Here is a 14546-nt window from a genome sequence, read left to right on the forward strand (position 1 = left end):
CGCTGTTTTTGTAAATATGCTGTTTTCTGTAAATATGTATTAAATTTAAGTTCATTTGCTCGTTAACCGCCATCGCTAGTCGTCATTTCCCCGTCACCGACAAAGCACCTCAGGTGCGACTAGGCTTCCCTTTACGAAACTGTCTCGGACGGCGCATCCTTGGTGCAAGGAAAAGGACCCTAGCGAAAAAATTTACTGTGCTGATTGAGATGGGTGCTTGGATATAATGCGTTCGAGTAATTTCGAAGCTGAAGTAGTGAGAGACATCAGATGATATTTGTCAAGGGATGTATTTACGCCCTAATGCACCAGTATAATTTTTGCTCTCTTCCAATCAGAGGGAAAACATCCGCTACTAATACATGATTGAAAATATTCTTCAGGTATTTAGAGCCCCGAATGAGCGTACCTGTACAAGAACTCGTTAGGGGTACAATCTGCGTCCTGACTTTTCTTGGTGTCTAGATGTAATGATTGATTTAGAGCACCTTATTCGTCAATTTGTAAATCAGGAATAGGACGCCTTTGACCTTGAAAATCGGGCCGTACAGCATTATCATGAGCGTTAACAGATGAAAAATAGAAATTAGAATCGTGAATACGCGTTTGGGAGTACTGCGTTTCAGAAGGGTTCTTAACTGTGGCGGGTCGATATAACAACAGAATATACCAGGTGACTGCGAAGAAATTTCGTGTCACATTATAAAACCCGTTTTCATTCCTTAAACAGCACCTTTAAATCCGGACTCATGGAGCTTCCGACTCATGTCCAAACAGTTATATCTGGATCGCCTCCCTTCTCGGCCTGTCTCAGCCTTTGCCTCAATCTGCACCACGAGCCCTGCGCCGACAAGCACCACGTTTCGCCATCCGGGATAACCTTCTATAGCACCGCAGCTAACTCCCCGACAGGCGAAAATGGTTACTTGTGGCTACGTCTTTTACGAAGTACGTTCCTTAATTTCACCACACCAGCCTTCAATTTGCGCTCATGCCAGTGTATTTAGGACTTACGAGCGGCTTTGCCGCAGGTTCTACTGATGCGGCATGTACTCCATTCAGAAATACGTTCGCTCCTGTACCGATCGTCAATGTCGCAAGCCTCGTGCTCGCCGTTCTTCTCTCCTACGCTGCCTCTGGCGACATCCGCATTGACATGTATGGACCCTTTCCCTACACCGTCGCCGGCAATCGCTGGACAATTGTGGCTGTTTACCACCTGAGCAGCTATGCGAAACACCGCAGCCGCTGATGAGGCGTGTTTCATCTGGCGCCACCTTGTCTCATGTCCCAACGCGCCGCGGAAACTGTTCAGCGACAGAGGGGGCGTATTGCTGACCTAAGTTGGTGAACCACTGCTCAAAAACTGTCAGACTATCCACCGCACAACACTGCTTATCATCTGCAAACCAACGCTCTCACCCAGCGGTTCAACTGCACGCTGATTGGCATATGTATGGACCTCCTTCACCCCGCGACGTCACGAAGATGCGGTGGCGCTGATGTCAGCAGCGATTTTCGCATGGTAGGCAAAACAGCTACCTTCAGCCGGTGCCTACCGCAGCTGCTGCTGCTACTGGCGGCTGCGTCATGCCTGCGCACTGCAGAAGCAGCATGTATTGATCAGCTGCGTCACTGTTCGATCCACGTAGTAGCATAAAAGGAAATTTAAATTAGCCCCGATAGGCTTCTCGCGATAAATACCGCATTAGTAAACTGGCTAACTGGGAATGGGCCGCGGTACTAAAGCGCGAAGTCTGGGAGTCGATCGGCACTGCCACTCAATGTACTTAATGGCATGTAAGTTACTGCGTTCATTCACCTGAAAATCAGCATAGTACGCTTATAACTGCGCAAGGAAAAAAAAAGCACGTATGTAGCTGCGCACGCATTTATCACCTTGAGCCGGTGTGCACGGTGCCCACGCCGGCAGGTTCACTCGCCCCCAAGGAATGCGTTCTTTTGTTAATAGCACAGCATGTTTTAATGGCACGTTTCATGGCATTTGATATTTACTTTAAAGTGTTTCTTAATATGACAGACGTAATTCTTTGATTCGAGTAGAAAGAAATCTGGTAAGTTCATGCGCGGTCACGTTGGCGTGCTTAGAATAGCGCACCTTAAGTGTGCTAAAAGCCACATGCTTTTTCATTGCATCGTGCATGTGTCATGTTTCATGATGCAGTCCATGACCGCGAAGCTTGTTTGTAAAAAAGCAGCCGCAGGCGTGCTACTAGCAGACGTGTCGAGATTGAGGGGGGGGGGGGGGCGGCAATGAAAAGTGTTTTCATTATTTAAGTACGTGATATGAAACTAAATTTGGTGCAAATATGAAACTGCTACGCTAGATTCGGTAATGCATTTTATTTTAGCTGTACCTGGTGCAGTTCTTGGGTAATTATAATTAACACCCTTGTAAAGTCACCTCAAGGTCTTAAATAATTGAGTAGAAAGTGCGTAAATTTTTTATGCCAGCATGTTCACAAAGCCCTGTCCTGCATATGACGCTATTCTTTTTTTAGATGATCATGTACTTATATGCATGCATAGTTACGTGAAAACGTTTCTTACAAAAATAACGAACATAATACTGCACGTGTAGGAAAAAAAATCGAGAAATAAATTGCACTCCTCAACGTCTCAGGAATCGTTCGCGACAAACAGAATAATTCTATTTTCGTGCGTTACGAAATTATTAAGGTGCGAGTGATGCCAATCACAGAAAATGTGAAAGGTCAGAAAACGAACCTTAACTTTTATTTCCTCGTTTTTGGCCTCTTCGCTTGCGCTTTGGTCAAAGAAAGGCGGCCCTGAACTCAAAGAAAGCCTCAAAGAAATTACCTCACAATTTTCGTCGACCACGCATCTCGAAAGCGTACTTTATAAATTTCTACTGAATATTTTTCTATAATTTTTCGTCACGAAACAGAACACCCCAGGGCTAAGAAAGAAAATAATTCCAGAAATCAAAAATTTTCACCAAATCGACCAGTTTAACAAGGGGAGAAGTCGGCCTGGCTGGTGCGTGATCCTGCGGATAAAAACCGCGCTTAAGCGGGACAGCTAGAGGAGAATGGGGACACGACGCTGTCCCCACTTTTCGCACAGCACGACTCCTACGTATGTCAGCAGACGGTGAGCGCACGTCTGCTCCGCCGAAAGAACGCCAGCACATCCTTTCACTACTGTCCCGAAGTAAAATCATTCTGGCTAGAGCAGAGTGTCAAAAAGTTCGTATTTTTTTTTAATGCCTAGCGTAGAAATCAACGCCAGAAACGCTTTATGTTTACTACTAACCATATATAAAATACACAGTGGCGAACTATTTCTCTGAATACGCCGCACGTGGCCAACGCGAGCTGGTGCACTTCAAGAAATTACTAAGCTGTAAACATCAACCATTGCTGTGATTCGCAGAAACTGAAAACGCGCCTACAAGCCTTGAAAACCTGCGCTCAACACCTCTCCGCGACGACACTCCCTGGCTTTTTGCCTACCACGAGCTCACTAGCGACTGCAGCGCCACCTCGTTTGTTTACAAACATGCAGGAGGTCTATACACTGCATCTGACCACACAAACTGGGGCGATGTGGTTCCCGACCTTGCAGCCCACTACCGGATTTTCACCGTTCTTCCTTCTACATGGAGGTAAGCCATCGTCTACGTTGGATACGATCGTGTTATACGACCCTGATGGGACCGAATGTGCTCCAGATTCACAGGCGGCAAAGCACGCTGAAAAATGTTGGTGCCTTGCCCGATCGCTCACAATGGAACTCCAGCTACATGAACAAGCCCAAACCGAAAATCTAGACACAGTCACCCCCTTTAAAACCGGCTCTCTTGTTTGAATGTGGGTTCCTGCAGCACATCCGGATTTGTTCCAGAATTTGCTGTCCAAGCAACAAGGCCCGTACTGTGTGGTTGAGCAAACCTCACCTGTAAACTCCGTCGTCGAGCGCGCCATACCTTCGACCAATTTTCGCAGTCACGGGCGTGAGAATGTTCACGCTCACCGCCTGAAGCCGTATTATGACCCAACCATCTTCTGCTTGAGTCGCCAAGATGGCTCCCTTTTTGCTCAGCGAGTGTTTGCGGTGACGAAATTCAGCCATGTGGGACGTATACGTGCCTTGCTTGGTTCAGGGCACAGCGCGCTGGATGTCCTAATTTGATCCCTGGCATCGAGCCCTCTTAATAAACCCCCTCTTACATTCGCAACACCACCGTCGCCCTGCAAGCAAACCAGTGAGGAAGCACGCGCCAGTGTTTGGGACTGCCACTTTCGTGACCATCCGGTCGTCACGCGAAATTTCGCAGTGCCCGGTGAAGAATTTGTTTATTTTTTGTGTTTTAGTGAACCGCTGTTTCCAGATCTCTCTCTCTCTCTCTGCGTATTGCTGCCTCTCAACTTCAACTGTAATTATATCCTCGTCAGACCCTGCATAAAATACAATGCACATTTGTCTTTTACGGAATTATTTAAAACGCATCAATGCCGCTGCCTAAGTGCCACTGGAAGTCAGAGCACTCACTGTGTTTCCATGTAGACAGCTTTTCAACAAGTGTGAAACATTAGACACGCTCTGAGCATCATCCAAAGTTCGTTGATTTGTCTAAACCAAATTTCTGTTCCCAGCGCTCTAGGAGCTCACAACTCTCGTGCTTTTCCATAAGGTTTATTAATTATTTTCATTTAAGTACGCATTCTATCATGCATGTACTCAACTAAATATAAACTATAAAATATTGTTGCGTGCTTATGTGGGCCCACAGGACAGCAGCAGACCGCATGGAGAAAACACATAATGGAGGACCAATTGCAGCTACAGCTGCCAGATTTTGTGTGTACATTCATTGGAGTGACAAGGCTTGATATATCTATTTGTATTAACGCGGACAGGCTGAACTGCACGGGTCTGACAAGGATATGCGAAGTCAATATGTTTTCTATTGTCTCTCTGCTATATAAAGCTTTCTATTTGCGTTTCAGATGTAAGCGCACCAGCTTATCGGACTGCTGCAAACATGCATTACTTCGTTCCTTTTTCCCCTCACCCTGTATCTGTCATGCACAGTAAGCCGGCTGATCAGTGCGAATGAATGCTTCCTACCTTGAGCGGCCTTCTGTGTTGCATGTAAGCACGACACGCGTAACAGTTCGGTAAGTTTCTGTTAACCTTTACCTAGACCATGCGGACGGCAAAAGCTACGCACTGAACGGCCACCATCCTTTGTAATGTAATGGGTTACAGCTGAGCTTGTCATGCTAAGTCGCGGGCACATCCTGCTACACCTGAACAGCTACCCCAAAACAATTAACGGTGTCTGGGCATGCAAACCATCTCTGTGTGCGTGACTCACCGCAAGCACAATATGTGGCAACCTCCCTAGGAGTTGCTTTTGAGACAGAAAAGTTGCATCCATTAAAGAGAGTACGGAGAAAACACATAATAATCTCCTGAATTAAACAGTTTATATTTAGCTCTGAGTACTTCTTCCGGCGTTCAAAACCATGATAATGTGCTTCAGTTGAGCTCTTCCTTTAGCGAAAAAAAAAGAGGTAGAAAAAACGCGCTCAATGGGATGGGAATGAGTGCACAAAACCAAATGTTTGGAAAGCAGAACAGTCCTAAAAATACAACAAAACAAAGCTGTTGGCACAAGCTATAAAAGTAGAGTTTTATATGAATTTTCCTCTTTCCACGCCAAAACATGCTTCATCAATGACAGACTGTGCAAGGAGTTAACAGAGGCAGTGCAGTCGCCAGTAAATGTCCTTGCAGCCATTATTAACCATTAGCCCTGCGGTTTCAAATGCAGTAAACATTTTGCACTTCCCTCGAGGCATTTTGGCTGCACTTCAATCAGAGCACGAACAGTAAATTACCACTTTTCGGTGCTTGAAAGTGCACGTCTTTTAAAGAACAGTACAAAGTAACTTCCCGTGGTCTCTACAGAGGAATAATCTGAGCTTATGATATTTTTTTTAGGGAGTCAGAAACACATACGGCACAGTAGCTCTAACGACTTATAAGTACTGAACTTTCCCTCTCTGGGGCTTACGATACAACTCTGCGACGATATGAAACGACACATGCGCACACTTCAAAAAGTGCCGCGCAAAAGAAAATCTCAGTAACACATTGCCACTGGCAAAAGTTCTACAAACATGAAACCTATAAACACGTAACGAATTCCATGCGACAAGGATGAACCATACAACGGAATCGAGGAACCAGATTACTTTCGCCCTGTAAAGGCCTTCGTATACGGTATCCATTGCGGTATACATATAGGACAAACCACCATTTCTGTGCCACATTCTTGGGAAGGAGCAACTGGGAAATTAGACACAGTGGCAAAGTCGGCCAGCGCGATACACCGGAGGCCGTATACGAAGAAAAGTTCCACTTGAGCGGCACTGAGCCCACCGGGGCACGCTGGAGGCGCAGTCTTCCGGACACAGTGGCCGTCGTTGTATCACAAAAGCAGCGCCCAATGCGCATGTGCTCACTGACACGCACGCGACTGCTGTGCACGGCCACATGCGCGCAGGCAAGTCGCAGTTTTCCGGGCACACAGAGCTGTCATGGACGGAGGCGTCATGGCAGCAGATGATACCTTCTTTCACGTGGCATTTTTGGGAAGCAGAGCCGTCTTCTGCTGCCAACTCGCCCTTTCGCAACATGACATTGCACGAGAAGTTTGGAACACGTCGCCTCGAGTCGTCTTGCCAAACTAATAGCAGAATCGATCCTTGTCTGTGCAAACAGCGTTTGTCTTAAGTGGTCGCATGATGCGTTGGATTCGCAAAGGGCGACACGTTTGTCCCACAGATGTTATAACGCAACGGCTGTGGACGCAATATCATGATGCACCGGAAGCTAGCGCAAATAATTGGGTGCAAAATCATGAAATTCTCAAACACAAAAAGCGGTCGATGAAAAGGCTTGCCGTTGAGACCATCGGCTCCGTTCAAGATGTTTGGATAAGTGGATTGAAAAGTGCTTAGGGCGCAGGAGGTAGGAGCGATCGTACAAAAACGCAGAATGCTTCTGCAAGCAAGCCCGCTGCATAGTCCGCGTAGTTGAGCACAGCTTGGCACAATGGGAACCCGGCTACGGCGGAAATGTTGGCGATATTTTAATGCTACATTTTGGATTCGGCTGGAACACTTGGTCTTGCTAGCTCTCCACCAGAAACACCGGCAGGCCGATTTTTTGCACCATTATAAAGGCTAAGAGGAGCCTTCTTAATGCAGTGCAGAAGCGGGGAAGCCTCCTCAAGAGAAATCCTCGTCGTCGTCGGCGTCCTTGATAATGCCTATGCGCTTGCCACAGTTTCTCACTTTGTAGATGACCTCCTCCTGCATGAGATTGAAGCACATGGCTATGAGAGCCATTCCGACCAGCAGGTAGAGGGAACAGATGACCAGCTTCTCCTGGGAGCCACTGTCCGACACCACGGTGTCCCCGGGCACCAGGTCCCCGAAGCCGATGGTGCTGAGCGTGACAAAACAGAAGTAGGAGCCGTCTAAGAACTCCCACCCCTCCCAGAGGGAAAAGATGACGGCGCCTCCCGAGATGTAGCCGATCATTATCACGAAGCACAGCGTGATGGGCACCGACACGCGGGGCTTGCTGGCGCCGTCCTCGTACATCTCGTCATCGCCAGTGGCCAGGTTTTCTATGCGTACCTGCGAGAAACGCAAGCATTAAAGGGCAGCACTTACACAAAGCATTCTTTCTTTCTCCACCACAACAAACCGATCACGAACATACCGAGAGGAACAATTTTAAATCTGCGAGAACAGCAGACCGGCAAGGGTCGATCCTTCGCATGGCGCAGCAATGACGTCACACAGATCAACAGAAATGCGTTTATTGGCAGTAGTGACTAAAAACGCTGAATCCTTGCACAAAATCCGGGCACAACCTAATACAGGCCTACATTTTTGTTAGGAAACCGAGCAGCGGGGCATATCTGCGAAGTAGAAAATACAGTGCGAACGCGACAGCCTTAACAGTCCTCTTCCCCCGAAAAGCCGGTGTTGAGGTTTTCAGCGAAAAATTACGAGCGTGGCTCTGGCAGGGGGGCCCCTAGGCCACGTGACGTCTTCACAACCTGCCATCGGATAGTGAGTAAACTGGCCACCGTGGCATGTGGCAGTTAAATTAATGATTGGTCGCTCGGGGAGAGCAACCTGGGCCGCACAAGGCCCACCCCTGAGAGCACCTGCCATCGCAGGACAGTGGCGCATCGATTAACCACTGCACCACTGCATCAGGAAAGGTACGAAGTCTCCCAGCGATCTATGAATGTAGACAACGACCTTCCGCATACATGGGAATTAACCCATGAGGATATCACGTCTTACTCTTAAGGCGGGGCTTAAGTGTTGCCCCCAATTTCTTGTAGAAATCACCTCAACTGAGGCCACGGAAATGGCAGACTTTAAAATCGATGCGAGCGGGAATGAATGGCATGGCTGTCTAATCTGGTGGAACAAACCAAGAATGGGAGAAGAACATATCGTGTAGGTTTCATTAGAATATGGTAACCTCATGAAGCTTCCGGAGCTCCACATCAAAGACATACAAACAAGTTTAGCGATTGATTGCATGCCTATTTTAGAATAAATAAATTGTCCGAGTTGATCAAGCAAAGAGCATACACTGTCTGATAAGGCCGCGCCAACCGCATTAAAAAATCAAAATAAGCACAAGCTAGAAACAAAAAGACAACAGAAGAACTGCGTATACACTAACCCAAAAGCGCTTTTTACACAATACTGAAGTATAAATTTACAAGGGCTGCGTTTATCAGTAAGTATAGACTGACATTAACCAAGGTTTAACAGTTGGAAAAAATAAGATATACGACGCATGGCAGGTTCGCTCCGATTGCATCTTCACGTTGATGATTAAAATTTCTAATTGCCCCTCTCGGCAGCAACGCAAATCTTGACACAATCGCTAGCATATCGTGCACCTTGCAGCTAAGAAATCCAGCATTTTATCGACCCAAGTTCCCGGCACCAGCTGTTCTTGGCCGTAACCGCGGACACGCGACCCACCTGATTCACCCCCCTGAGGGATCGTGCACCTATCGGTGGCTTCTGCGCCTGTGCCAACGGCCGACCCGCAACCTGGGTCAACGTTAAATAACTGCAGCACGTTGGACGGGACCATGGTTCGTCAGCAGTTCACATCTTGTCATAATCGCTAGCGTTTCCTGCAGTTTACAGGTAAGAAGCAGTTTACAGGGAATTGCATAACCAGGCCAGGGGTGCGGCCTGATATCAGTGACCAGAAGCGACAACGCACTCCCTCACCAGAACAGGATTTGGCCACCCTGGTGTAGTACTTGGCCACAACCTTCTATGAGCAAACCAATTAACCCTCGGCCCTCAGTCCCCAGAGGCTGCGCAGCAACTGACCAAGGCGGCCTGTCAGACCTATGACGCAGCAGAGGGTGCTAAAAATTTCTGGCTCCGGACAGGCCGTCATTGGAATCTGAACCTGGCAACGTTTTACGCTTGAACTTTATCTAGTGAGGCTAGCATAGCAGTGCTGTTCGAGGAGCTAGCGGGAATTAAATGGGATGTCATAGGGCTCATTAAACTTAGGAGGACAAGTGAGGCGTATACAGTACTAAAGTACGGACACATACTGCGCTATCGCGGATTAGCGGATAGACGAGAACTAGGTGTGGGATTACTCATTAATCAGGATATAGCTGGCAACGTAGAGGAGTTCTATAGTATTAACGACAGGGTAGCGGCTATTGTAATTAGGCTCAGTAGGAGGGAGGTACAAGCTGAAAGTGGTGCAGGCCTACGCGTCTACCTGCATCCATGATGACCACGCCGTTGAAAGCTTTTATGAAGACGTGGAATCGGCAATGAATAAAGTGAAATCACACTACGCTGTACCAATGGGCGACTTCAAAGCGAAAGTTGGCAACAAGCAGGCTGGCGACCACGCGGTAGGCGACTAGGGGATAGGTTCTAGGAATAGCAGGGGAGAGTTATTAGTCGAATTCGAAAATAAGAAATAATTTACGGATCATGACTACCTTCTTCCGCAAGTGAGAAAACGGGAAGTGGACCTGCAACAGCCCCAATGGTGAGAATAAAAATGAAAGACTTCATACTATGCGCTCAACCTGGCATCGTTCAGGATATGGCCGTCCTCGGTAAGGTGCGCTGTAGCGACCAAAGCATGGTAAGGTCTCGAATTAGCTTAGACTTGAAGACGGAACGGAAAAAAAAAGCTAGTGAAGAGGAAGTTCATTGACTTGTTAGCGGTGACATGGAAAGCACAGGAGAGGGAAATGAACAGGTAAGAGGCAAAATACAGGATATCGCTGCAGAACAGATATTCGGCTTTAACCGAGGACGACGATCTGGATGTTCATGCAGTGAACGATAATCTGACAGCTATCATTACGGACTGCGTAGTAGAAGGAGGCACTAGGACAGTTCTGCAGGATACCGGCAAGCTATCTCAGGTGACGAAAGATCTGATTAAGAAACGCCAAAGCATGAAGGCGTCTAACCCTACCGACAGAATAGAACTGACAGAGCTAGAGAAGTTAATAAATAAACGGAAGGTAGCCGACATAAAGAAGTTTAATATAGAGGGAATCGAGCATGCTCTAAAGCACGGAGGTAGCCTGAAAGCGATGAAGAGGAAACTAGGCCTCACAGGTAAAAACCAGATATATGCAATGTGATTAGCAGTATGAATAAGATAAAGTAGCCGAAGGGTTGTACACAAATCTGTACAGTAGCCAAAGCATACCTCAATTCTAACGAATGACTTGGCTTATGGCTTATGGGTGTTTAACGCCCCAAAGCGACTAAGGCTATGAGGAACGCCGTAGTGGAGGGCTCCGGAAATTTCGACCACCTGGGGTTCTTTAACGTGCACTGACATCGCACAGCACACGGGCCTCTAGAATTTCGCCTCCATCGAAATTGGACAGCCGCGGCCGGGATCGAACCCGCGTCTTTCGGGCCAGCAGCCGAGCGCCATAACCACTCAGCCACCGCGGCGGCCTAATTCTATAGACTGAGCTAACTGCGTAAACATATTGTAGCAAACTGCAAGCTCCCGTTGAACAACCTGGAGCTAGAAATCGCGTTTCGGGAAAATGGAATTTGCATGTTGGCAATATATTTAAAATGTGCTTTTGTAAATACAAAATTAATTCGTGCAAATTATACTTCATTTCTAACGAATGAGCTGACAGCGTAAGCATGTAGCACACTGCAAGTTTCCGTTGAACAACCTAGACTAGAAATCGCGTTTCGGGAAAATGGCATTTGCATTTTGGCAATGTATTTAAAATGTGCTTTCGTAAATACGAAATTAATTCGTGCAAAGTATACTTCATTTCTAACGAATGAGCTGACAGCGTAAACATACTGTAGCAAACTGCAAGCTCCCGTTGAACAGCCTGGAGCTAGAAATCGCGTTTCGGTAAAATGGAATTTGCATGTTGGCAATATATTTAAAATGTGCTTTTGTAAATACAAAATTAATTCGTGCAAATTATACTTCATTTCTAACGAATGAGCTGACAGCGTAAGCATGTAGCACACTGCAAGTTTCCGTTGAACAACCTAGACTAGAAATCGCGTTTCGGGAAAGTGGCATTTGCATTTTGGCAATGTATTTAAAATGTGCTTTCGTAAATACAAAATTAATTCGTGCAAAGTATACTTCATTTCTAACGAATGAGCTGACAGCGTAAACATATTGTATCAAACTGCAAGCTCCCGTTGAACAGCCTGGAGCTAGAAATCGCGTTTCGGGAAAATGGAATTTGCATGTTGGCAATATATTTAAAATGTGCTTTTGTAAATACAAAATTAATTCGTGCAAATTATACTTCATTTCTTACGAATGAGCTGACAGCATAAGCATGTAGCGCACTGTAAGCTTCAGTTGAACAACCTGGAGCTAGAAATCGCGTTTCGGGAAAATGGCATTTGCACTTTGGCAATGTATTTAAAATGTGCTTTTATAAATACAAAATTAATTCGTGCAAAGTATACTTCATTTCTAACGAATGAGCTGACAGCGTAATCATGTAGCACACTGCAAGCTTCCGTTGAAAAACCTGGAGCTATAAATCGCTTTTCGGAAAAATAGCATTTGCATGTTGGCAATATATTTAAAATGTGCTTTCGTAAATACGAAATTAATTTGTCCAAAGTATACTTCAATTTTAACGAATGAGGTGACCGCGTAAACATATTGCAGCACCCTGCAAGCTGCCTTTGAAGAACCTGGAGCTAGAAATCGCGTTTCGGGAAAATGGCATTTGCACGTTTCTTTGCGACAGGGAGCTTCCAGGCTTCTACCAGTAGCGAGGTCACCATTCGGCTCCCGCAATCCTCAGTCAGCCGCAGCCTTCACGCTGTGCCCGAGGGCATCACCCGCGTTGGCAAGCGCAACGGGTGGGTGTCCTTTCCTTCGACTACAGCCGAGAGGGAGCAAGCCGTGGCCGACTTCTTGGAGCGCGGTGGGATCCCTGGGGTTGTCGGCTGCGACGACGGGACGCCGATTGCTCTCAGCGCACCGAAGGGCCTCAACCCGGGTGAAACTCAAGCTTTCATGACCAGGAAAGGCTACTATGCCCTCAACACGAAGCTTGTAAGTGCTGTTCACGTCTGCATCCATACATGCGTACCAAATGGTATTCGAGATTCACAAGTAGCAACAGCCCGCGTGGACGGCATGCGTACGAATGCTTTAAGTTCCCATTGTTTGCGCACGTAAGCAGAAAGTTGCTAGCAGAGAATGATAGCAAACATATACTGTGCTACGAATTTAGCGCATATGTTTATAACCTATCACCACCTATAGCGGCGAAAGAAATCATTTATACTAATTATTATGCATGAATCTCTCAATATCGATTAAATACCACAAGAATCTTTACATTCGTGTGTTTCATTCTGCATAAGAATATGCTGTCTGCAGCTATAAACCAGAGAACACGCAAAGAGGGTGATCTAATTAATTTAGTATTGGAAATATCTGTGTCAATGTACGCTCATGAAGGCTAGTGCATGCAACATTTGCTATTAAAACAGTTATCACCTCTTTACAGCATTGCACGGGAAGCTTTGAATGAGCGGCCAATTAAGATTGCTTCACAAGAGCGACCTAACAGTACACTGCATTATATGTAAATTGCAGTGGACATTATAGGCCGTTTTTCGGAGGTAGTAATTATCTCCTGCATGTGTCGATCTTCATGCTACATTTGCAACATTTTGCAGGTCTCCGATGCCAATAACAACATCCTGGCCATTGACCCGCGTCGACCAGGCTCCAGCCACGTAAAACTCATTTGGCTGGAAGTACTCTATGCTTCGCCGTCGGATCTCTGAGGAGGGGCTGCTTGGTCCCATGGAGTTTCTGCTTGGTGAGTCTTTATGTGACACAGACCACCGCAGATATTGAGCATGCCCCTTTTTTCTTTCTACCCACTAGAGCCATGGCTAATGACTCCAGTGGCGGGGCATCCCGGTCTACAAACGCCTGAAGGGCGGTATAACCACGCCCATTCCCCCATGAGGTCGATTGTGGAGCGCTGTATTGGGGTGCCATGTTTTTCTTTGAGATTTCCTGTACCTGTTATACTGAAATGTGTCTGAACCCAAGAATTTCATTTCTTATACGCGTGGGCGAGCTCTACATCTATGTAAGCAGCTTGCATTTGCCCAAGGTGGATTCCAAATATGGTAAACATGCCTAATGTTATCTGCTCTAAAGCTGTTTCTTTGCCCCCACCCCTACAATAATGCCCACAAGAATATTCTAGGTATCTGAATAAACAAATAAATGTGCCTCTTCCACTTAAACAGCCAGATGAGAGGTTTTCTAGCTCTTCAAAAGAAATGTAAGAAAAGTTTCATTTACATGATTTCGTGACTCAATTGCCATGTACTGCAACTCAAGCCCCGGTTTGACTTTATTGCCATGCCTGTAAATTGTACTAATGCACATATAAAAGTTCATCGTTGCTAGTATTATATGATCTTGGGTACACATCACTTATCACTCAGTTAGTAGAGCAGCTCCCCGGGACAAGTGGTGGTCCTGTGTTCGAACCCTGGACCAGTACAGATTTTTTACTTAACTACAAAGCTGATCTGCAAGCTGTATAACATTCCTTTGTAGGCATATGGACGCCCTTGGGGGATGCTAATGAGCGATTACTCTCTTATTGCAAATATATTCCACTTTGGGGGATTCTCTTAAACACAGAACCAGTATAGGATAACACCGATAATTTCTGGGATACATAGTTGCATATTAGCTCAAATAAGGCAAATAAAGTAAGGCATATTAATGGGGGTTGTATAACAAGGCACAATTGTATGGTAAGTAAAATGAACAGAAAGTAATCATTCTGGGTGGGCATCATAATGGAATTATAAAAGTGTATCACTAGGTAGCAGTAGAGTAAAATGAAATAAATACAATCAATGTTCATTACACAACCAAAAATTATTGAACTG

General features: G+C 46.1%; 1 protein-coding gene across 1 annotated transcript in view; it reads right to left on the reverse strand.

The window, feature by feature from the left end:
• Window positions 1-5455: 5455 nt before the first annotated feature.
• The window catches only part of LOC144120381 (potassium channel subfamily K member 18-like), a 96522-nt gene continuing 87431 nt past the window's right edge, over window positions 5456-14546 (reverse strand). Inside the window, exon 4 of the mRNA XM_077652734.1 lies at window positions 5456-7700. Coding sequence (XP_077508860.1) covers window positions 7287-7700 — 414 coding nt within the window. The 3' untranslated portion in view covers window positions 5456-7286. The remainder of the gene's footprint in view (window positions 7701-14546) is intronic.

Source organism: Amblyomma americanum, chromosome 2, assembly GCF_052857255.1.
Source record: "Amblyomma americanum isolate KBUSLIRL-KWMA chromosome 2, ASM5285725v1, whole genome shotgun sequence".
Taxonomy (NCBI): domain Eukaryota; kingdom Metazoa; phylum Arthropoda; class Arachnida; order Ixodida; family Ixodidae; genus Amblyomma; species Amblyomma americanum.